Here is a 25012-nt window from a genome sequence, read left to right as displayed (position 1 = left end):
GTGTCTTACTTTGCCATCTGCCAGTGCGTTAATCACATTTCCCAATGCAAGCAGTGAGCGGTTTATGTTTGCTCCTTCTCTGAACCGTGCTCCTTGGGCCTTGGTTGCAGTGACGCGTTCTGATCCAGCCAAGTCAATCAAGCACATCTTGGCCACCCGCAGATTCTTGCTGATGCTAGCAATGCGATCTTGTTGTTTTACGTGGACCTGTTTTACAATGAGAGAATACATCAATTACACGTGATAAGATGGCTTGATTAAATGTTCCAATAACAGTACTTGCTTCCTCAGCAGTTTCACCGCCAGGTCATGGTGAACAGAATTTGTTCTTTAACATAATAAATTGCACTAAAAATATTAACTTCTCCAATTAGGGCTGGCACTAGTTTTTTAGGTCACCACTACATCTTGACAATAATAATTTTCTTTGCTCAAAATACTTTCGTACTATTCTCGTAATTTTGGCTTTCCCCTTTTGAGCTTATTGTTCAATCTGCAAGAGAAAGTAGAGTAGAATCAAGTTTTCTGTGAAATTTGATAAGCATTTAACGTCAACCTAATAGGGCTCTTGACCATGATGCTTTATGTATGGATGCAAGTATTGTAAAAGCAAACTAGATTAATTTACAATCATGAAATGAACATGCACCCAATTCCAGTTGTACACATAACAGTATATGCTGGCATATAGGGTGACTCTGTATAGGATGATGAACCCCGTAATTTACATCTAAAATGTAGGTTTTGAGCGATACTCTTTGTATCAGATGGCACCTTTGCCCCCCTCCCCCCCCAAAATCTGGCACTTACCACAGACCAATAGATGCAGTTAAAAGCAAATCATAATATTTTAAATAACAAATGACCACGTAAAGGTTTTCATTTTATTTGAATGTTTTAAAGTAAACCACCATCGGCTTCTGCAAAGGCCATTTAAAGCCTGTACAGAGCTGATGGAAGTCAGACTAGATGGTTGGACCCCCATGGACAAGCGTGGAGACTTCGCTGATAATTAACAAGGTGTGCATGAGATTGCGTCGGAACTGGTGGGAGGATGGCAGCGATATGCTGAGACTCCTCTGTCAAAGTTTGGATTTTAGACCCGGCGAATAGGACGACCAAGATTTTAAGATGAATTTTTAACTTTCGACGATCGTCCTATTTGTCAGCATATACAGTGTACTCCTACAAAAGCTTTTTAATCCCGAGAGTTTGGCTTCATTCCTTTCGACCTGAAATACAGCATGGGATCGTGAGGACGTGGCATTGGCATCAGTGGGATGCTGGGTCCTGTTCTGGTTTCCATTTTCCAACATCTCCAGAAGTTCCTTGGCAGTTTTGGGCTGAATGACAGAGATTAAAAAAAAAACGGGGAAAAGTGAACTTTTAAATTCAATAAACTTCGTTTCTTTCACTTTTAGAAAAGGGCACACTATTATTTATCAGTTATCAGACCAGAAATTTAGTGTTATTGCTTGAATGGATGTTGACAAGAATAAAACAAAGTTTTTGTTAATATAATCATTTATGAGATCTAGGTATTGTCTTAGCCAATACATTATCAAAACCAAAGTTGACGCATTTGCCTGGATCCTTTTAATTCTTCAAAATCGTCTATTTTGCCAAAAATAGTAAACACTCGGAAAATGTTTCTAATCAAAAAGAAATAAATAAAAATAATTCAAGTCCCAGTTGTTAAGTAGGATAACAGAAATCAATTTTCTGGCCCTTAATAACAAACTCCCATCAACCTTCTTGGCTCCTTTGCTTTTCAAATCCTGTCAACAACTCTTCTCAAAAGTTTACTTTCAACCCTTCAATCCTTCCAAATTACTTAATCACCAAACATCTGTCTCCAGTCTGAGTGTTGTCAGCTCTCAGATCTATTATATCTTTCCTTTAATTCCATGTTTAAATTTCTCCAAATTTCTGCCCCATTTCGGCCCATGAGTCCGTGCCACCTAATTACACCCAGTGCCTTTTGAATGGTGGGAGGAAAACGGAGCACCCGGAGGAATCCCACACAGACATGGGGAGAATGTACAAGCTCCTTACAGACAGCGCGGGATACAAACCCAATTCACTGGTGCTGTAACAGCTTTGCACCACCAGCTACGCTAATCATGCCACCCTCAATAATTGTCCTGATCAAACTGAATAAAACTCTTGAAGATTTGACCTTTGTCAGTTATCAATATATTGTTCAGTTAGATTTCCTTTGCTTGGTTGCAACCACAGCCATCCAATTAATCTTCCAGCCCCCAGTAGTAACAAGTAAAGATCCCAGACATCACCAGGTGGCAAAATCTTTGGTCCCCATCACTCTCACTATGGCATCACCTGAAGACCCAGGTTCAGCTTCTGCACATACTCTGACAAGATAAATTCCACTCTCTTTCCTGTAAATCTTCTTGCACTTCCTCCAATAAGATAGAGACAAGAAATTTTCAAGGTACGATCTAATCCAGGTTCAGCCATTAGCATGGCAGAGTAAGTCATATAACATATGCATTTCTCTGACCTTCCAGGTAAGAATTGATTCTATGTCATCTTTGTAACCCCATGTCATTCCTTATACTTTGTAAAAATACAAAAGCAATCCTCAATTAAATTTGTTCTGCAAATTCTTAGAAAGCATTACTTGATAACTTAATAATACCTGCAAATCTCCTGACATACAATAAAATATTTTCATTTTAAGATTAATTACTGCACATACCAGTGTATAAAGCGACTGGGTGTATAAGACAACCCCCAAAATTTCCACTTAAAATGTCAGCTTTGACCTATACTCGTTGTATAAGACTATCCCGTCTAGTCCTTTACCAACCATCCTAACACTACTAAGCAACACAGTCTTGGTTATTTAAAATTTAGCCAATTCATTTTAAGTAATGGCAAAATACTCTCAATTACCCACAATTATGTGAATACTAGTGGCCTCATTTAGGCATCTGTTACAAACACCGAGTCGAGTAATTTTACCATTTACTTGAAATTGATTTATTTATTTTCTTACGTATATTATACTTTAATATATTAGAAATGTTGACAAAAAGTACACTGACAAGGCAGTGTAAACAGAACACACCATGGGTCCCTGTTTACTGTTCATCAGCTGATGCTAGCTTCATTTGCTGTGTTGTTATTTTATTTTATTGTAAGTTAGGCATAATACATTTTTACTGTTTTAATATAACACTACTATTAATCCAGCTTCCCAAATGCAAGTTTCAGTCGAAAAATCTTTAGTGGTAGGACCAAGGGAGTTATACGAGTGTTTTATACTGTTGTCCATCGCCAAGGGGACACTCTAAACCACAAGATATTAAGGTTTGGATTTTATACTCAGCGTACAAGATGTCCCCTGGTTATTGGGGTGACATTTTAAAATACCGACATACATCGTAATATTCAATTTCCATTAACCATCAATTAGACTGATACTATCTAACAGTCTTCTTTCTTTGGCTTGGCTTCGCGGACGAAGATTTATGGAGGGGTTAAATGTCCACGTCAGCTGCAGGCTCGTTTGTGGCTGACAAGTCCGATGCGGGACAGGCAGACACGGTTGCAGCGGTTGCAGGGGAAAATTGGTTGGTTGGGGTTGGGTGTTGGGTTTTTCCTCCTTTGCCTTTTGTCAGTGAGGTGGGCTCTGCGGTCTTCTTCAAAGGAGGTTGCTGCCCGCCAAACTGTGAGGCGCCAAGATGCACGGTTTGAGGCGATATCAGCCCACTGGCGGTGGTCAATGTGGCAGGCACCAAGAGATTTCTTTAGGCAGTAGTGCAATAATAATTAGCAATACCAGCACACAAGAATATCAGGGTGAATGTATCTCCCACCTGATGGAAGCTTAGCCTCTGAATAACTGTTCCTTTCTGAGGATCCTCTCTCACAGCAAGTGATCCTTTAGGTTCAAGCAGGTCTTGAATCTGTTCATTGTATACCTGACAACGTGGAAAAAAATATAATATACAGTAAATCCCTGGTACCTGGAATTCAAGCAACCAGCCACCTCAAGCAACCGGCAAAAAAAAAGAGGAAATATAGATAAAATATAATATACAAGAATAATAAAAAATACTCAAGTTTAAAATTGTAAAAGTAATGTTCTCTGAAGTAACACAGTGAAGATAGGAGGAAATATTCAGCCAGTGGAGGGCCTTGGTCGTGCTTTGCTCATGACCGCCGTTTGAATAAAGTTGTGTAAAACAGCAATAGCGTCACCCAGGATGAAGAGCTGGTTGATGCCGTTTGCCGTTGGTGGGGGGTAGAAAGACTCTCTTAAAGTGTCTCCTTACCCTTGCTTAGTAAGAGTAGTGCTGGTCAGAGACTTTTTATAAACATGGGGGAGGAGGGGGTTAATTATGTTATTGTTCATCTTTCCGGCGGTTCTGTGAAGGAACCTGCCGATGCAGCAATGGTTAAATATTTTCAAAGAATGTGACGAAAATAAAATGCTTTAAGGTTTATATATTCATGCAAGTGAAGTTTGTTCTGTCTATACAGTATAGTACTTTTGTCTTTTGTATTTTTAAACTGTTTATTCTTAACACAGATGTATTAGTTTGGCATTGTAAGAGTAGGTTTCAAGCAACCAGAAAATAAACATCCAGCATCTACCCATTCACATAGATGCCGAATATCAGGGGTTTTACTGTAATTAGCAACAATGAATAAGAACCAAGAAAAAAGAAAAGTGAAAAATAGCACTAAAATTCTTACTACCATTTTTTTCAACCAAGCTAAATAGTTTGAAAATAACTAGATTTATTTCTGATAATTATTTGTGAAGGATGGATTCAAGCCTCTGAAGCAAGAACAAAAGATTAGCTGAAGCTAAACCACATCCCAAGTCTCTGTGGTAAGATTAATAATATTCACTGCAATGCACAGGAGGTTATTGTTCTGTGAAAACATTTAAAAAAACATGAAAAAATATAACCTTGATCGCTATCCTGCAGCATTAGGAACTTTGCAACAAATATTTTCCAAATACTCATCAAGTCAAGAAGCTACAAATGCTGGAATCTGGAACACAAAGCAGAATGCTACAAGAACCCAGTAGGTCAAGCAGCATTTCTGTTGGCAAAATGTGTATGCCAATGTTTTAGGTTGAAGGACTGTGAGGGAATAGGTAAGATTGCCAGTATGAGGGAGAAGTGGCACTGAGATTCATAGCTAATAGGTGTAACCCCAAGCAGAAAACAAAATGCCTTTAAGCAGAATAAACTGCCAAAAACCGGTCAAAAATCCTGGACCACTATAGATTGATCACAGCAGCAACTGTAATCTCATTGCATTGCAAATTATTTTAGGATTGCTAATATCAAAATGGTTATGTAACACCATCTTTGCAAAATGCCTCAAGAAGCTAATATCAGGAAATATCTTCCTCACTGAAATGTCTGACAATGACCTCATGTTCTGTCAAACTAAGACCACCTGTAAATTGGAGGAGCAAACATCTAATTTTCCATTTCAGCACTCTCTAGCCAGAAGCCATTAATGTCAATTTCTCTGGTTTCTGCTCCCCTACTCTTCCTCTCTTTCCCATCCCTCTGTCTTTCCTCTTGCTCTCCACTCCCTTCCCTCACCACTCAAAGCCATTACCCCTCTTCTTGTTTGCTGGTGTCTCCTCCCTCCCTTACACCCCCACCCCCCCATTACCTCCTGACTGTGGGACTGTGCTCCTCCCCTGCCCCTCACCATTTTGTTTGGGCGCCTGCCCACATTTTGTCCACACCTCGATGAAGGGGTCAAGCAGGAAACAATGGTTAGGTCAGAATCAGAATTTACTGTCACGAACAAGTCATGAAATTTGGTGTTTTTGCGTCAGCAAAAAAAAGTATCTTTACCTTTGCTATTTAAACTACACCTTTTGACCTGCTGAGTTCCCCTCAACCATAGTGGCTACAAACATTTGTGTTTTTCTAATATTGTCTACTTGATACGGCTTCAAAATGTGGATATGTTTTAGAGTACTAATATGTCCCAGTCTTTAAAAAACATTAAATCAAGCTAAAAGGTTGAATACATCTTACCTTTATAAAATTTTAGTGAATCTCTTACTGAATGGTTCAATATTCCATCCCCATTTACAACGTTGAATAATCAGCTGCCAACGTTAATGCATGGCATATTCAGAATGATATCAATCAGAACATATCACATAGGAGGAGAAATAGGGCATTCAGCCCATTGAGTCTGCCCCGCAATTCAATCATACTTTGATCCATTATTCCCACTCAGCCTCACTGCCCAGCCTTCTCCCCTTAACCGTTAATGCCCTGGCTCATCAAGAACCTATCAATCTGTTTTAAATATACCCAATGATTTGGCCTCCACAACCTCCTGTGGCAACAAATCCCACAGATTTACCACCATCCGACTGAAGAAATTCCTACGCATTTCTGTTCAAAGCAGAATACCCTTCAATCCTGAAATTGTACCTTTTGTCTGAGACTCTCCCACCTTGGGCAACAACCTTTCTATATGTACTATGTCCATGCCTTTTAACATTCAAAATGTTTCAGAGATCTCCCCTCATTCTCTTAAATTTCAATGAAAGCAGGCCAAGAGTTATAAAATGCTCCTCAAACGATGACCCTTTCATTCCCAGAATTATCCAAATGAACCTCCTCGGAACCCTCTCCAATGTCAGCACGCCATTTCTTAAATGAGGAGCCCCAAAACTGCTCACAATACTCTGAGAGGTCTCACCAGTGCCTTATAAAGCCTCAACATCAAATCCCTGCTCTTATATTCTATTCCTCTTGAAATGAATGTCAGCATTGCATTTGCCTTCTTCGCCACCAGCTCAACATGCAAGTTTACTTTTAGGCTATCCTGCACCAGGACTCCCAGGTTCTTCTGGGTACATTCAATAATCAAAATAATTAATATACAACATAAACAGAAGCAGTCCAGACCTAACACCTTTACCTGTGAAATACCAGTAGCAACTAACAGCCAATGTGAATATGCCATCAGCCCATTCTCTATGCACACAGCTATACCATAGGCTCTTATCTTGTTAAGCAGCCTCATGAACCTTGTGAAAATCCAAATACACAACATCCACTGCATCTCCCTTATCCAGCCTGCTTGTCACTTCCTCAAAAAAATTTCAGTACATTTGTCACCCTTGACAAATAACTCCAACATCTTCCAACCACTGTTGTCAGGCTAACCAGCCTATAATTTCCTTTCTGCTGCCTCCCTTCCTTCTTGAATAGTGGGATGACATTTGTGATTTTCTATGGGACCATGCCAAAATCTATTGATTCCTGAAAGATTATTACCTATTACACAATCACTACTGCTATCTCTTTCATGACCCAAAGGTGCAATCCATCTGGTTTGGGAGACTTATCCACCCACAGACCATTCAGCATTCTGAGCATCCTCTCCCTTGAAATAGTAACTGCACTCACATGCCTTCAACATCTGGGACACTGCTGGTATCCTCTACAGCGAAGACTGATGCAAAATACTCATTTAGTTCCTCTGGTATCCCCTCGTCTCCCATTATTATTTCTCCAGCGTCATTTTCTAGTGGTCATATATTCTTTTATTCTTTATATATTATTACGAGTAGCTACTGGTGAATAGAAGGACTTGGAGAGAATTGGTAGTGGAGGTGACCAGGTACCGTGTACTTTTAACAGCTGATTTATTGCAAGTTAATTTCTAACCAAAATAAGACCTCACAGTAAACATTGAGCTGATGAAGAAAATCAGGTAGTAAAAGTCAGTCTACAATTCAGGTTGGAACCCTTTATCATGACCCAACAGTCCATTCTTCTCTGTACTATTGCCATCCTCATACCAATAAATGTTTAAAAAACATAGAACAGTACAGCACAAGAACAGGCCCTTCAGCCCACATGTCTGTACTGAGCATGATGCCTTAATCAAACTAAAACTCTGTAAAGGTTGCTTGCAGCTGACAAATTCCTCCATCTCCTGATGTCTATCGAGAAGCCTCTTAAATGCTCCTCCTGTAGATGCTTTCACCACTACTCCTGGCAGCCCGTTGCGGGCACCTACCTCTCTCTGTGCAAAATATTTGCCCCTCACATCTCCCGGAAACTTCCTCCGCTTGACTTTTTCACCTTAGGGAAAATATTTTGACCATCTACCCTATCAATGCCTCTCATTCTTTTATACATCTCTATCAGGTTAGCCCCTCAGCCTCCTATGCTCCAGAGAAAACAACCCAAGTTTGTCCAAACTCTCTCCATGACTTGTACACTCCAAACCAGGCAACATCCTGGTAAACTCCTCTATAATCTTTCCAAAGGCTCCACATCCTTCAAGTAATGGGACGACCAGAATTGCATGCAACATTCCAAGTGCGGCCTAACCAAAGTTTTATATAGCTCCAACATGACTTCCTTACTTTTATACTCAATGCCTTGCCCAATATAGCCAAACATACCATAACTTTCTTCACCATGCTATCTACTTGCAAGGACACTTTTGATGAGCTATGAACTTGGACCACAGATTCCTCTGCAAATCAATGTTTTAAAGAGCCCTGCCATTAACTGTTCATATTACCTTTACATTTAACCTCTCAAAGTGCAACTCCTAATACTTGGTCCAGATTAAACTCCAATTCCCATTTCTCTGACCATATCTTGAACTGATCCATAACTCGTTGTATTCTTTGATTGCCCTCACACAATCCACAACCTTGGCATTCTTTTAATAGTCTTCAAACTTACTAACCATCCTCCTATTTATTCATTTTTACATATCACAAACAACATGGGTCCAAACACAGATTCCAAATGAGCACCATTGGTCATAGGCTTCCAGCCAGAATAACAGTCGTTCACCACTACCCTCTGTCTGCTATGGATTTGAGATAGTCAGTATAGCTTCTTTTCATGGGAAATTCTGTTTCACAAATCTGATCAGATGCCAATTCAATAATATTTATGCTTATACTGGTGGAATTGAGAATCCAGCACTGGCTAAAAATCTCTCTGCTGAGTCTGTACCATTGCTATACAAACATTTGACGGGAAACTAGCTAGTGGGCTTGGAATTTAAATAAGAGATATCATACAATGTTACATAAGAATGAATAACAGTTCCCTGCTATACTTAAAATTAACTTTTCAAAACCATCTGCTTTTAACTTGCCTCCAAATACGAGACAGCAACTTCACAAATTTTCTCATCTTTCATTTGGTCAATTCTCTTGTAGAGTTCCAGCATTGTGAGATACATCACTCCAGGTTGATCCACGTCACCCAACATTGTATGGGTCTTCCCAGATCCCGTTGCACCATAGGCAAAGACTGTGAAATTAAATGTATATTAGAGAGCATATACTGACAATTGCAAAGTAACAATGGCAAGCCACAAAACCTTTTCATCAGTGGAGCTTTACAAAAGTTCAAGAGAAAGGTAATTGTGAAGAAGCATGGTTTTTGGTCTGTCACGTGAGATTTTCATATTTTACATCATTATTCAATAAGGATAGTCTTGGAGATGAAAGCTGCAGGATTTACCTTCAGTCTGGAGCTACAAGCCACAAATAATCACTGGTGCAGTTTTCCTTCATTGCGTATAGCCCAGGAACAGCCCCTTCAGCCCAGCATGGTGTAAGAGATCATGATGATAAATTAAACCAGAGGTTTTCAAACTTTTTCTTTCCACTCGCATACCATCTTCAGTAATCCCTATGCCAAAGGCACTCTGTGATTAGTAAGGGATTACTATGCAAGTGGAAAGAAAGTTCGAAAACCACTGAATTAAACTCAACCCATCAGCCTGCACACGCTCATATGCTTCTATTCCCTGCTCATGTGTATGTCTAAATGCTTCATAGATGTTACTAATGTACTTGCAAATCTCCTTTTCCACTCTTACCTTAAACCTATGCTCCCTAATATTTGACTTTTCTAACCTCAGAAAAGATTCTATCCATCCCATCTATGCCTCTCAATTTTATAAACTTCTATCAGGTGGCCTCTCAGCCTCCCACTCTCCATAGAAAACAATCTAACTTGTCCCTGTAGCTCCTCCTCTCCAATCCAGGGCAACATCTTGATGAATCTACTTTGTACCTTCCCCAAAGTATCCACATCCTTTCTCCAGTGTGGTGATCAGAACTGAACACAATACTTGAAATGTGACTTAATCGAAGTTTTATCCAGTTGACATGTCATACCAACTTTTATATTTGGTGTTCCACCTGATGAAGGCAAACATGCCTTATGCCTGTTTTTTTTAAAATTCCCCCATTTATTTGTGCTGCCACTTTTGGAAGATATGGGCTTACACCCAAAGTTCTCTCCAAAGGATTCTGCCATTGATCATATACTTTCCTATTGCATTTGACCTTCCAAAGGATGTCACCTACAATTTAACACATTTCATCTGAATAATTGATATGTATTGCAATCAACAGACTCCCACCACTGATCAGTCAGAAAAATACCTCTTCTGCTTTCCTGTTTTCCACAGCCATGCCAATTTTGAATCCAATTTACCAACTCACCATGGATTCCAGGTGACTTAATCTTACAAATCAGCCTTCCATGAAGGACTTGGTAAAATACTCGTCCACGTGGACAACCTCCACTGTCCACACTCATCAATCATTTTCATCACTTCCTCAAAAAACAATCGGATTTGTGAGATTGGACCAACCCTGCACAAGGCAATAGTGACCATTCTTTTCCAAAATTGAAAAGATTCTGCCCCAAAGAATCTTCTCCAATAATGTACTTTGGTATTCTCCAGTCTTCTGGCACCTGGCTAAAGTTAGTAGAAAGATCTCTGTCAAGGCCTCAGCATTCTCCCCTTTGCTTCCCTCAGTATCCTGGGATAGATCTCATCAGGCCCTGGGGATTTATCAACACAAATATTTTTCAAGACACCCAATACCTCCTTCTTAATCAATCTGCCTTCCTTAATCTCATCTTTTTCCATCATCTTTTCCTTGTGAAGACTGATGCCCTAACACCCTCTGGTTACAAGCATTAATTCCTCCCTTTGTCCTTGAGTGGATCAAGGCTTTCTCAAGTTACCTTCTTGTTCCTAATATATGTACAAACTGCTTTGAGATTCTTGTTACACAAGAATGAATAACCTCTTTTAACTCCCCTAATTTCTTGTTTCAGTTCTTTCCTGCAACTTTGTTGTGGGACTTTGTTCACAGTGGAGCTCCAAGAATAAACCAATTGTAATAACTGCTTGAACTGCTGGTATTAGCCCACTTTTCAGGTTGGAAGATGGCCATATTGACACAGTCATTTGCTAATTGTCGACTACCTTTTTGGTGATGAAGCTCATCCCTTGTTGCATAGCTTGGAATATGGAATTGTTTGTAGTTGTAGTGCTGAATGACAGTCTGGCTCTTGGGATGAAAATAAGGTGGAATTTCTTTATGTCGCACTTATTTCTGAATATTGTCCTGAAAGTGAGATGCCTGAACTTTGATTCATACTAATAAACAAATAAATGCAGGCTATACAATGGACCTTCTTTGCTTTCCTAGGGACAACCATCGAAATAGCTCTGTCAGAGCATATGAAAATTAAAAAAACCAGCAGATACTGAATATCTGAAATTAATGCAGAAAATAGAGTAAAAGCCCTGGTTTCTGGCACCAATGGGGAAATTGGTAGATGCCGGATAAGTGAATTTTCCAGTTGCTTGAAATTGTGTGTTGAGTGAATGGCGAATTAACAGGCAGGAGTGCAAATTTTAAACTTTTTTTTTTAAAAAAACCTATTTACTTTCTGCGATTTTTCCCACAGTTGCTTAAGGCTGTTGGTTGCTTGACTTCTGGATAACAGGGTTTTTAACTATACTGAAAGCCTGAAGTAAATCAGACGGCATCTGTGAAACGAGAAACAGATTTAACATCTAAGATTTGAAACTCTTGATGTTTTTAAACTCTATTTCCCATTTTCTGATTTGCCCTAGTGTTTCTACTCAGTGGGTTTCCTGCAGGGCATGGTTTCCTGCAATGCAACTAGTGGGGAACTGCTGTGTGTGATGGAACAGAGGGATCTGGGAATACACATACATAATTCTTTAAAAGTGATGTCACAGATAGTTAGGTTTGAAAAAGAGAGCTTTTGGCATACTAGCCTTCGTAAATCAAAGGATTGAGTACAGGAGTTGGGATATTATAAGCCTTTGATGAGGCTAATTTGGAGGACTGTGTGCAGTTTTGATTACCTACCTTCAGGAAATATATCAATAAGACTGAAAGAGTGCAAAGAAAACTTAAAGATGTTGCAGAACTTGAAGAGCTGGGCTGTAGTGAAAGGTTGAATAGGTTAGGAATTTATTACCTGAATTGTTGGAGAATGGTGGGAGTTTTTGACAGAGGTGTACAAAATTATGAGGGCTTTTTTCACTGATGTTGGGTGAAACAAGAATTAGAGGACATGCATTAAGAGTGAAACGTGAACTGTTTGAGGGGAACTTCTTCCCTCAGAGGGTGGTATGAGTGTGGATCAAGCTGCCAGCAGAGGTGGTGGATGCAAATCCGGTTTTGACACTTTAGAGAAATTTGAATGGGTACATGGATGAGAGAGGTATGGCAGCTATGGACAGGGTGCAGGTCGATAAGGTTGGGTGGAAAAAACAGTTCGGCATGCAGTGAAGGGCCTGTTTCTGTGCTATACAGTGGTTCTTTGGTTATAAATGGAAAATGGTAAACAAACATGCTTCTGGTAATCGACATTCAATTTCAACCCTCTCCAGAGGACTCGCCTGAACGAATCTTGGAAGTAGTTTGAAATATATATCTGGCCCTCTCTCAAAAAAAATGCATGCACCACTGACCTAAATGTACTATATAATTGTGCTCTGCAATGGGGCTGAATGAGGAATCTCTTAATTAAATTCACACCTAATTATTGTTATTCTTGTCTGCCTTTCCTTGAATATGTATGATGGTCAGGGGAAGGCCTCAACCAACACTGCTCAAAAGCACAGCACCTGAAGTCACACAACAGAAAATATTACGAGACGTACTACACAAAAATAATATTATATGATTAGCAGAAGCTTGAGCAATGCAAACTGTATCTGCTTTTCCAGAATTGGTTATATGTAGTTTGTAACTCCAGAACTAAAAGGCAAATCCTGCAGTAGTCAGTTATTTAAAATGAATGAATCCATCACATTTCAATCTGCTCTCGACAAAGTCTTTGGTAGGTTTGACTAAAAACCCTTTAGAAAGAAGCACTCTTCATCCAATGGAGAAAAATTGGTTACATGTAGTTTGTAACTCCAGAACTAAAAGGTAAATCCTGCAGCTTTCACCTCCAACGTTATGCTTATTGAATAATGAATGGGTAACTGCTCTTGTAAAAAATATGATTGTTTTGCTAGCATTTTAAATTAATTAATAAGGAATAAACTTTAAGCTAATCAAAAGAACAAAAGCTCAAAAATATAGATATCACTACTTGCATGTTATCTACTTAAAACTCTTCAAACAATAATTTTTCCCTAGTGATGTTGCCTCAGGGTTGTAAATATAAACCAGCATTATGGAAGGGGTTAACATTTGATTACAGTTCAACATTCCAATATTAATTGCAAACATATTTATGTTGCTGATCACTGACAGACTGTTTTACAAAGGTCATAACTAAATTGAAATAATTTTCATCAAACTGAGTTTAAGTTTTAAAGACAAATGTGCACAACATTTTCTTAATGCCTTTACATTCTCTCTGGTCTTTGATGCACAACACAAGCCATTTTACTATTTAATTAATTTAAAACTGGCATTTGCTCAAATGAGTGGAATACATGACAAATCTTGGTTTAACAAGGTTGCCAAGACGATGCTGACTTCCAGAGAACATGTGGTATATTGAAGTAAAATCAAAACAGGGGATTGGCCAAAACTTTATAAATTGCTGTTTAGATTAGGGAAGATGAAAAAAAATTGTAATAACCACAAAGGACATTAGTTCAGTAATATAATCCCCAACATTAGCTGAATGAGTTAATTCAGCTACAAATGCAAGTCTCGTCACACTAACCAGAGCGATAAAAAGCAGAGACAGGAGAAATGGCCAAACAGATTGAAGGGGAAAGGGAAGAAGGATTCCAGGGACGGGGTTGGGTTGAGGAGGAACATAGAAGAGATAGAATGCAGGAGGACAGCAATTTAAAAATCAAAGCAATTGAAACCAATCAAAATGCAAGAAAATTATTGCAACCAAACATGTCAATATTTTCAATAAAATAGACTGCAAATGCTTGGTGGGGGGGGGGGGTTGGAGGAGGAGGAGAAACAGAATGTTGGAATACGGAGGTCATGAAGCATTTGCGAAGGCAAAAGGGAGACCAGGAAAGATAGCTAGTATAGAGCAGTGTATAAGAGGTTAGGATAAAGCAAGGGTGGCCAACCTTTTAATTTTTAAATTTAAACAGGCCATTTAAGCCCATGAGTATGTACTTGGGGTGTAGGTTAATTGGGTGCAGTGGACTCGTTGGCCGAAATGGACTGTTACCATGCTATATGTCCAAATTAAAAGGTTGGCCATCCCTGGGATAGCGGCTGGTAAATTATCCTTGGAACTAGATTAGATGAGAGTTTATTGTTATATACATCAGTAAAATTTACAAATTTACCGAAATTCTTACTTGCTGCAACCAACAGGTACATTAGTTACACTAACTACAATAGCACAATATGCCAAAACAGAAAAAAAAATAAAAAGTTAGATAAATAAATATTGAAGTTGCAGTTAATCCAAGCAAAAAGAAACGTTTCAATAATGCAGATAGCTATTTTGGTGATCAAAGAGTCCCTTTACAGTTGTTGCTTGTCTAAATGAGTCCTTTCAGAGTTCTCCTTTTGTTCCACAACAATTCTATGCTGAATTTCATAAGGTAAAGGCATTAATAAAAGCACCTTTGCTAATACAGGTATATGCAACATCATTCTGGTAATAGGTAGAACAATCTAATAATCACACTAAATGACTAGTTTATTCAGCTGCAGTCACTTTGTGCCTCAGTATTTTAGTTGATTTACGAAGAGTTTCCAACCCTGAAGGAAGTGGCCTAGACACACTAACAGGTCAATTGCAAGACTTCTGTAAATAACCACAAAGAATTTGATTTATTCTTAACTACACACCATCATGACACACTTTGCAGAGCAAAGGTTCAACAGAGTCTCATAAGATAGTGTGCAGAAGAGGCCATGAGCTTTGGAATTAAAATGACAAATCCTAATATTAGGCCTTTGTCTCCGACACAACACAATGAATGTTAGTTGAATAATGAAGATAATGGCTTACAATATATATTCTACATAAATACCTTTGCAAATTGTTCATATAAAGGTTGATCTGTAGTTTTGTCAATATAGACTTCAGCTGGATTACTTCACTCAGTACAAGTATAGATTTATATCTACATTGGCTCAATCCTTTCAAACAATGCATGCAGCTTTAACTCTTACCTGAGCAATTGTATCCATTCAAAACTCCTTCCAAAATATGCTTTGTTGTGAACTCAAAGACTTGTTGCTGTGTAGAGTTTTCATTAAAAACTCTGTCAAACACAAATTTCAGGTCCTTCCTTTTTCTATGTGTTATGTCCCGATCTCTGAACTTAGCTTTTGAAAACACATCATCATTCATATCTTCCTTTGGATCGAAGACCAGGACATTTTCATCCACCATTTGGGCAACTACATGGTTTTCACTGTCTAATTCTTGATGATTCTGAGGCCTTATCCGGACAACTACAGTCACATTTCCTTCTTTCTTCTGATTCATGATTCACATTCATAGATTATATTTCTTTCTGGACCTGCCTCCTCCTGTATTTGTAGCTGAAACAAACATCATTAAATAAAAATTGGATTGAATATTTAAACTAAATGAACAAGCTAGTAAATAATATATTGAAATATGAGATCATCTTTGACTATCAGATCCATATCTCAGCAGTGTGAGAGAGAGTAGGTGCATGTTGAAAAGGGAAAAGTCATCAGTGAAAAATAAAACATCTGCCTGCTGGGCGAAAATGGTTCACGGCAATATTTCAACTCTTGTGAAAGATATGGCTAGAAAAACAGAAAGGTGTTAGGATTTAATCTGCAGTTTACTTGTGATATAGTCACAATTGTATTGCCTGTGTATTTTTGTCTGTATGTGTGTAATGTCTGAATGTGCGTCTGCGTGTTTTGCACCGAGGAACGGAGAACCCTGTTTTGTCAGGTTGTACTTGTGCAATCAGATGACAATAAACTTGAATTGTAGCTTGGTTCTTTCAGAACACTATGTCTCAACAATTCACAGGTTAACCAAGTGGATGAAAAATCAAAGTGATTATCCTCTTTAACCAGCATCCCACAAACAGCTCTGAATGTGGCACTAAAAACTAGCCTCCTTTAAACTCAGGACAATAATGCCCATAATATGCCATTTGCTTCTCTATCATAGCAAGATCAAGAAGGCAATAACCACACATATAATGACCTTGAATGAAACAAAATGCCACTTAAGGCAATTAAAGTTTCCTTGGTAAGTTTCACCTCCATAATTTAAGATTGATAATCATTTAAATGAGACTACTTTAAAGGTGACCCTGCCACATTTACTTTCAAAAGAATTATAGCATTCCTGTCTGAAATTTTATGCGTAATATAGTCCCACTCTAAATAATAAACCACTGAAGCTTCCATACTTTCAGACCATCTTGATTATCAGTTTAGAGCAACAGGGCATCTTGATTATGCACTTACACTCCACAATGGCAATCCTAACCAATTCATTTATTTGATAATGAAAAGTTGAACACGAGAAACAATCAAAATGTGATATCAATGAAAATACCATACTGTCCCAGCCCCACATTGAGGTCTTCATTTGATCAAATCAACCCAAGAGTGGATTTGGCAACAATATTTTGAACATTATTCTAAATCAGGTTCATTGTGATTGATTTTGTTGGTTAGATATTTTGGAACCAAATTATAGAGCTACAGAATTACTACACACAATAAATAAATTCTTCAAATATAAAACATAATAGAGTCATAGAAAAGCTCACATTTATAAACACCCACAAAGTAAAGCATCTGAAAGAGCTTCACAAGAGTGTAATAAAGTAAAGCCGCACGGGGTTCTTACAAATGCATGCTTCTAAGTAAGCAGCTTGAGCAAATACTGCAGATGGGAAAGTTTTAAAAGGAGGGGCATGGATGAGGTTTCAGAAGCGATTCCAGACACCAAGATCTTGGCATAGGTGCCAATGACGAGGATATAAATATCATGACATGCAAGCAGCCAAAATTGGAGCAAATAATTGGGCTGTGGGGAAATTACAGAAAAAGAAATGAAGCCTGAGAGATGTTTGAAAATGGGGGTGAGACATTTAAGCCAAAATAATTTTGTTTCAAAGGTTAATGTCTGAATTAGGGTTGGTACAATTTAAGAAATAAGCATAAATTTTGGATTATATTTACAGATTTGTGTTTATAAATACTTTTCTCTCTATAGTTTCACAGGGATTTCCTAGCCAGTGAAATCAAGGGAGATTACTGGAATTTTCATTCAGAGGTCATAATGTTTTGAAGAGCTTAACGTCAGAGGTGAGAACGTTTTGGCAGGGATTCGGAGAGACAGGATCTACTTGTATTTCAAAAGGCAAGGACTATTAGCTCCTCCCCCTACACCTCTCTCCATTGTTTTATTCAGATGCCAGCCTGTTTTTACTCATACCTTGAAGGGCTCATGCTCAAAATATTAGACTTTACTCCCAAGAGATGCCGTATCACCTGCTAAGATTCTCCAGCACTTTTGTGTATTGCAATTTAAAAAATGTATGGTATTTCACTCTGTACATATTGCATAACCAAACACACTATAGTGATTCTGCCCTTAACCCTATCCTTTCCCAGGATGAGGCCAAATGTCATTAAATGTAAATGAACAACGTATCAAATTCCAACTAGGGAACCTAAAACTCAACAGCCTGATCTTTGAAATTTTCAACATTTCGGTAATTCCTACCCTGATCTGGTCCTACTGTTTCCATTTGTCCTTTACTTGATCCCAATGTCATTCTCCTCCCTCATCTCTCCACCTTTCCCATTTTTATTTGTCCAGAATCCTAACATCTCTTGGCACTATTCCTGCCCTTCCCCATCCCCTTTTTATGCTTGCTAGCTCCACTTCCATGACCTGAAAAATTGACTATCCATTTCTCTTCATAGTTGCTGTCTGACCTACAGAGTCCCTCCAATTCTCATTCTTAGCACAATTGAAAGGTCACATTTTTACTTGGTGAAAAATAAAACTCGATTTTAAGAAATTAAGCACAATTATGCAAAATTGTGACAATTTTTGACACGATAATTTCACTATTTAATATGCAAAATAATTACATTTTTTAAATTATGAACCATCTTGTACGGCTCTATTCAATTTCAGAATAAGGATCACTTCTTCAAGAAGGTTGGAAATTGAAACAAAATAATCTGAAATTGCAATCAATATTATCATTACAGCCCGAAAGATATCCTCACCCTCTTCCTGTTGCCAAACTCTTAAAAGTTTCAGGATTCCATTCCTCAGTCAAGTCAGACACTTGGAATATTAAAACAACACTTCGAAGCATTCCGAACAATTCTGGTTGCCCAATTATGGGAGGGACATCATTAAACCGAAGAGGGTATAGAAAAGATTCATGACAATGTTATCGAGAAAGGGGTCTTGAGTTACAAAGAGTTATAGCAGCATCATAGTGCATTTATATTATTAACCATACTACAAAAATAAATATTAAAAAAATTAAAATAATCATACATGAAAAGTAAGGCAGTGTCTTTGGTTCAATGATCATTTAGGAATCTGACGGCAGTGGGGAAGAAGCTGTCCTTGTGCTACTGAGTACTCATCTTTAGGCTCCTGCACCCTTTCCCCACAATGGTAAGAGTGAAAAAGGAATGGCCTGGGTGGTGGGGGTCTTTGAGGATGGAGGCTGCTTTTTTAAGACACCGCCTCATGTAGATGGAGTGAAGTCTGGTGCCTGTGATGTCAGGGGCTGAGTTAACAACCCACTGGAGTTTTTTTGGGCTCCTCCTTACCAGGCAGCAATGCAACCAGCCAGAATACTCTCCACTGTACACTTGTAGAGGTTTTTGAGAGTCTTCAGTGACATACCGAATTGCCTTAAACACCTCACACAAGTATAGCTGCTGGAGAGCCTTCTTTGTGATTGCATCAAACATGGAGGCTCCAAGACAGATTCTCAGAGATGTTGACACCCTGGAATTTGAAGTTCTTGACCCTCTCTCACCACTGATCCCTCGATGAGGGTCGGGTCTTGAGTTACAAGGAGAGGCTGGATAGGCTAGGGCTTCGTTTTCTCCCTGGAGTGTAGAATGCTAAACAGTGACCTTGTAGAGGTATTCAAAATCATGAGGGGCACAGCTAAGGAAAATAGTCATGGCCTTTTCCCCCAGGATTTGGGAGTCTGAAACGAAGGAGCATAGATTTAAGGTGAGAGGGGAACAATTTAAAAGAGACCTGAGAAGCACCCTTTTCACACAGTTGATACTTGCAATGATCTGCCAGAAGTAGTTGTTGAAGCAGGGATAACTGTAAGATTCAAAAAAAATTTTTTGATGGAAGGGGTGTGATATTTATTTTGGAGGCTTATGTACAACTAGTCTATTTGGTTACTGTGACAGAACCCTCTTTTTTTTTTGAATAGTCAATCCATCTTGCAACCTCCTTTGAAGAAGACCGCAGAGCCCACCTCACTGACAAAAGGCAAAGGAGGAAAAACCCAACACTCAACCCCAACCAACCAATTTTCCCCTGCAACCGCTGCAACCGTGTCTGCCTGTCCCGCATCGGACTTGTCAGCCACAAACGAGCCTGCAGCTGACGTGGACTTTTTACCCCCTCCATAAATCTTCGTCCGCGAAGCCAAGCCAAAGAAAAAAGACTTTAAACCACTCAATTCAATACCTACTCTGCTAGCATCTCTCCATCACTGTCTGGTGTGGTTTAAGCATCCAGATGTTCCTGCTGAGACCCTTGCTCCATAAAATATGGAAAAGGATTCTCTGGTTTACTTTCCATTGCTTGATAGACCAGAAAGAGAATCAATAACAACAGAATAATGAACAAGAGAATCCGTAGCCATATTGGGTACCCAAGTAGTTGCTTTTTGTAAACAAATTTTTGGATAAGTTTCCAGGGATAAGGGCCAAACAGTCAAATAGAAATAGCTTGGGAAGACAACTTAGTCACTGCAAACCAACTGGGCCCAAAATTCATGTAATACTATATAACAATTATTTCAATAGGCATTACTATTGTTCCATATTTTGTTCCTCCAAGACATGAGACAATAGGATTGCTGTAGGCTTATTGACATGTCACATCATTAAAGCAAGGAGCAGGCCCTTTGCCCCAACTAGTCCATGCTGAAAAGTTTGGCAAGTCTTATTTGCCTGCATTTGGTCCTTCTGAATCCTCTCAATCTATTTATCTGTCTAAATATCTTTTGAACATTGTAATTATACCTGCTTCTGTCACATCCTCTTGAAGATTGCTCTCGATATGGATCTAAAAAGTTTCCCGCACATCCCTCTTAAATCGCTCCTCTTTCACCTTTAACCAATGCTCTAGCTCTAGAATATAGTCTGCCCTGTGAAATAGACTGAATGTGGACTCATGATATTATAAACCACATTAGGGTCAACCCTCTGCCTGCAATATTTTAGGGGACAAAGATCTAGCCTATCCAACCTCCCTATAACTCAAACCCTCCAGTCCCATCTTGATGAATCTCCCCTGGACCCCTTCCAACTTTATTGATACTGTCCTCCAGCTGAAATGTAATCAAAACTGAATAGGTCCTTTTCAAGCAAGAGAGACGCTTACACGGTTTTCTCCAGGGTCTCCGGTTTCCTCCCACCTTTCGAAACATACTGGGGGCAGCACGGACTTGTGGACCGTATAGATGCATAGAAAAATTATTTCAGCAATTGCCATTCTGCATACAGCTGTAAAAATCCTTCCTTGGGGGGGGGGGGGGGGGGGGGAGGGAACCACCTGAAATACCACAACCCCAAATTAAAAATAGACATTAGAATGCAGCTTAGCATTAAATTTATGACACACTGCGACAGTCTACAATTTTAATACCCACAATATGGGTCAGTTCTGCTGATGGAACCACAGTCTGTGTCAGGTTCCAGTTCAATGGGACGAGTCTGTTTTCCACATGACACTATGGATTGGCTCTCTTTACCTCAACCCTATGTTACTTCGACCTGTTTCTTTTTAAATCCATTAATTACCGGGACAACCTGCTGGGTCACAGCCCAGGGCCTTCGGGCCGTTTGGCTCCGAGACCAGAATCGGCCGCATCAGAGGAGCGATGTGAAACCGGCCTCCAGGTCTCCGTCCCCTGACCACAGCAACCGAATTATCCGAATGCACAGCGGGTTTTATTTTGGTTTCTTTACGGCGACGTTTGATCCCCTCCCCCTCCTCTCCCCCCTCCCCCCTCCTCTCCCCCCTCCCCCTCCTCTCCCCCCTCCCCCTCCTCTCCCCCCTCCCCCTCCTCTCCCCCCTCCCCCTCCTCTCCCCCCTCCCCCTCCTCTCCCCCCTCCCCCTCCTCTCCCCCCTCCCCCTCCTCTCCCCCCTCCCCCTCCTCTCCCCCCTCCCCCTCCTCTCCCCCCTCCCCCTCCTCTCCCCCCTCCCCCTCCTCTCCCCCCTCCCCCTCCTCTCCCCCCTCCCCCTCCTCTCCCCCCTCCCCCTCCTCTCCCCCCTCCCCCTCCTCTCCCCCCTCCCCCTCCTCTCCCCCCTCCCCCTCCTCTCCCCCCTCCCCCTCCTCTCCCCCCTCCCCCTCCTCTCCCCCCTCCCCCTCCTCTCCCCCCTCCCCCTCCTCTCCCCCTCCTCTCCCCCCTCCCCCTCCTCTCCCCCTCCCCCTCCTCTCCCCCCTCCCCCTCCTCTCCCCCCTCCCCCTCCTCTCCCCCCTCCCCCTCCTCTCCCCCCTCCCCCTCCTCCTCTCCCCCCTCCCTCCTCCTCTCCCCCTCCCCCTCCTCCCCTCCTCTCCCCCCTCTCCCCTCCCCCCTCCTCTCCCCCCTCCTCCTCTCCCCCCTCCTCCTCTCCCCCTCCCCCTCCTCTCCCGCCTCCCCCTCCTCTCCCGCCTCCCCCTCCCTCCTCTCCCCCCATCCCCCCTCTCCCTCCCCATCCCCCTCCTCCCTCCTCTCTCCCCCCCTCCTTCCTCCCTCCACCCCCCTCCTCCCTCCACCACCCTCCCTCCACCCCCTTCCCCCTCCTCCACCCCCTCCCTTCCCCCTCCTCCTCCTCCCTGCCTCCCCCTCCCTCCCCTCCCCTCCTCCTCCCCCCTCCCTCTCCTCCCCCCTCCCTCTCCTCCCCCCCTCCCCTCCTCCCCCCCTCTCCTCCCCCTGCCCTCCCCTCCCCTCCTCCCCCTCCCCTCCTCTCCTCCTCCCTCCCCCTCCTCTCCCCTCCTCCCCCTCCCCTCCTCTCCTCCTCCCTCCCCCCTCCTCCTCTCCTTCTCCCTTCCCCTCCTCCTCCCCCTCCCTCCCTCCCTCCCCCCTCCTCCTCCCCCTCCCTCCCTCCCTCCCCCCTCCTCCTCCTCTCCTTCTCCCTTCCCCTCCTCCTCCCCCCCTCCCTCCCCCTCCCCTCCCTTCCCCCTCCCCCCCCTCCCCTCCCCTCCCCCTCCCTCCCCCTCCCTCCCCTCCCCCTCCCTCCCCTCCCCCTCCCCTCCCCTCCCCCTCCCCTCCCCCTCCCTCCCCCTCCCTCCCCTCCCCTCCCCTCCCCTCCCCCTTCCTCCCCTCCCCCTCCCTCCCCTCCCCTCCCCTCCCCCTCCCTCCCCTCCCCTCCCCTCCTCCTCCCCTCCCCTCCTCCCATGCAGGCCGGCGTGTGGAAGGGGGAGGGGGACCTGGGCGACCTCCAAGGCGCGGGCCTTCTGGCTTCAAACCCCTCCCCCCCAAAAAAAATACCTACCGAGCGCCGCTCAATTCTCATATCCCAGCCGCCGATTTTTTTTAAACCTCCCTCTCCTCCTCCCCTCTCCTCCTCCCCCCTCCTCCTCACACTCTGTCCAGCCTTCGCTTCCTGCCGACGGTTTAAATTTCCGCGGGCTCGTCGGCGCCGTGGCGTCCACTGCCCCTCCTCCAGCGGCGCATGCGTCCTGCACGGACCCGGCGTCGTGGGGTGGGAGGCTGCGCGCGCGCGCCCTTGCACGGACCCGGTCGCCGACGCCCGCTTCGGCACCTGCGCAGTGGCCCGAGCGCCGGCGTGGGAGCCACAAGTTGGGAGAGGCGAGACCCTGTCAACGTGCAGGAGGTAAAGTCATGGGCATGGCGAATGAGCGCTGGTTCGTCTCGTTCCCCGCCCTATGTTGACAACCACAGCCACTCTGAAGGACCTGGTTTCACCATCACCCCAGTCACAGCGGGGCAGCCTCCCCAGGACCTTTTGATTGACAGAGTGTGCTCAAGGGGCTGACGCCTGCTCCTCTCCCGCGGCTCTCAGAACGCCCAGCTGGGAAGCGCCTATTCTACCCCAATGCGGCTGTCGGGTGGCCACCTGAAAGCGGAGAACCCGGCCAGGAGGAGCACTTGTCTAATCTCCCGTTGCACTGTCGGACTCTGGCTTTACCTTACTCTTAATTTAGTCTATGTGTGGTCTGAGTCCAGCGTGTTCTTTGAATGAAGTGATAGGAGAAGGTATTCGGTTCAACAGTCAATTTATTACACAGCACAAGAATAAAACTTAACAGAGCTCTGGGTCAATCGTTAGTTCATAGGTCACCTGCACAGTGAGCTACTCCCCAAGACTGACCCCTATTGTCCAGTTGGCTCAGGTTATATAGATCAACCTTATCATACAGAACAAAAGTTGGCTTCCTTTGCTAGATTTCATTATCATACAGAACAAAAGTTGTCTTCCTTTGCTAGATCTTTTTGCATAAGGGTTATCACAAATCATCTCCTGTTTTGCAGATATCTGGGGTGTAGCACTCCCATCTTAATCCTCCAGGCCAGACTATCCTGTTGATTGGATCAGAAATTAATTCATCCCCAGATATTTCTAATCACCATTCTGTTCCTGTCTGGCCAATTTCTGCTGTTCTCTTTAACACCTCCTCATGCCTTAATCTTCCTCCTAGACTGGTTTTCCATTCCCTTTGTTTCTTGCAGGCCATTCTTTGTTCTGGTCTGGCCTGTGTCTCCTGTGCTACTCACCACCTCCTTCAGTTTGAGCATTCCTCCTAAATCGTTTTATGCATTTCCTCTCCCTGTATTTGGGAGCAGACCATTTTGCTCGGCCAACTTTGCTCCATGCTGTGATTGCCACTTAATCACATTCCTCTTTTTCCCTGACTCATGCAGTACATATAAACTTATTAATTAATCATTTCTTTCATAATGTTTTAACCCCTAGATTCCAACAGCACCTGAAAGCAGCAGGGGGACTTGCGGCCACAGTCCACAGGAGCCGGCATTTGTTCGTTCGGACGTGGCTCTCCTTCAGCTGGGCCCGTTCAGGTGACGGAAAGGCGTCTTCTCCCAGCTCCGTCTGCCGGTGCATTAGCACCTGAAAGCGGCTTATAAGAACACAAGAAATGGGAGCAGGGGTGGGCCACCCAGCCCATCGAGCCTGTTCTGCCATTCAATGAGATCACAGCTCATCTCCACCCGACCGGTCTCTCTTAATTCCCTTATTATGTAAAAAATCTAGTCTTTAAAAAAAAGTATATTTACTGAGGTGGCCTCCACTGCTTCAATGGTCCGGGGATCGAATCCTGCGCTGTCTGTAAGGAGTTGGTACGCTCTCCCCGTGTTGGTGCGGGTACCCCCCAGTTGGGGGGGGGGGTCAGGTTTCCTCCTGTTTGAAACATACCCAGGGTTGTTGGTTAATCGGGTAGCACGGGCTCGTGGGCTGAAATGGCCTTTGGCTGTGCGGTAGGTCTAAATGTTAAAAAAAGAGAATTCCACAGA

At 42.3% G+C, this 25012-nt stretch overlaps 1 protein-coding gene across 8 annotated transcripts in view; it reads right to left on the bottom strand.

The window, feature by feature from the left end:
* Nucleotides 1-23191, bottom strand: part of LOC138748958 (kinesin-like protein KIF18A) — an 86978-nt gene extending 63787 nt beyond the window's left edge. Inside the window, exons 1-7 of one of the 8 annotated variants that reach the window (XM_069909922.1) lie at nt 23103-23191; nt 18545-18647; nt 15470-15844; nt 9157-9314; nt 3843-3947; nt 1233-1343; nt 10-207 (exon numbers count right to left, since the gene is read on the bottom strand). In XM_069909922.1, the coding sequence (XP_069766023.1) occupies nt 10-207; nt 1233-1343; nt 3843-3947; nt 9157-9314; nt 15470-15788 (891 nt within the window). In that variant the 5' untranslated portion in view covers nt 15789-15844; nt 18545-18647; nt 23103-23191. The other 7 variants (XM_069909926.1, XM_069909921.1, XM_069909927.1 and 4 more) reach the window with 7 other exon arrangements.
* Nucleotides 23192-25012: the final 1821 nt, after the last annotated feature.

Source organism: Narcine bancroftii, chromosome 13, assembly GCF_036971445.1.
Source record: "Narcine bancroftii isolate sNarBan1 chromosome 13, sNarBan1.hap1, whole genome shotgun sequence".
In the NCBI taxonomy this organism is placed as follows: domain Eukaryota; kingdom Metazoa; phylum Chordata; class Chondrichthyes; order Torpediniformes; family Narcinidae; genus Narcine; species Narcine bancroftii.
The sequence above is the reverse complement of the archived record's forward strand: the minus strand, read 5'-3'. Positions and strand labels throughout refer to the sequence as shown.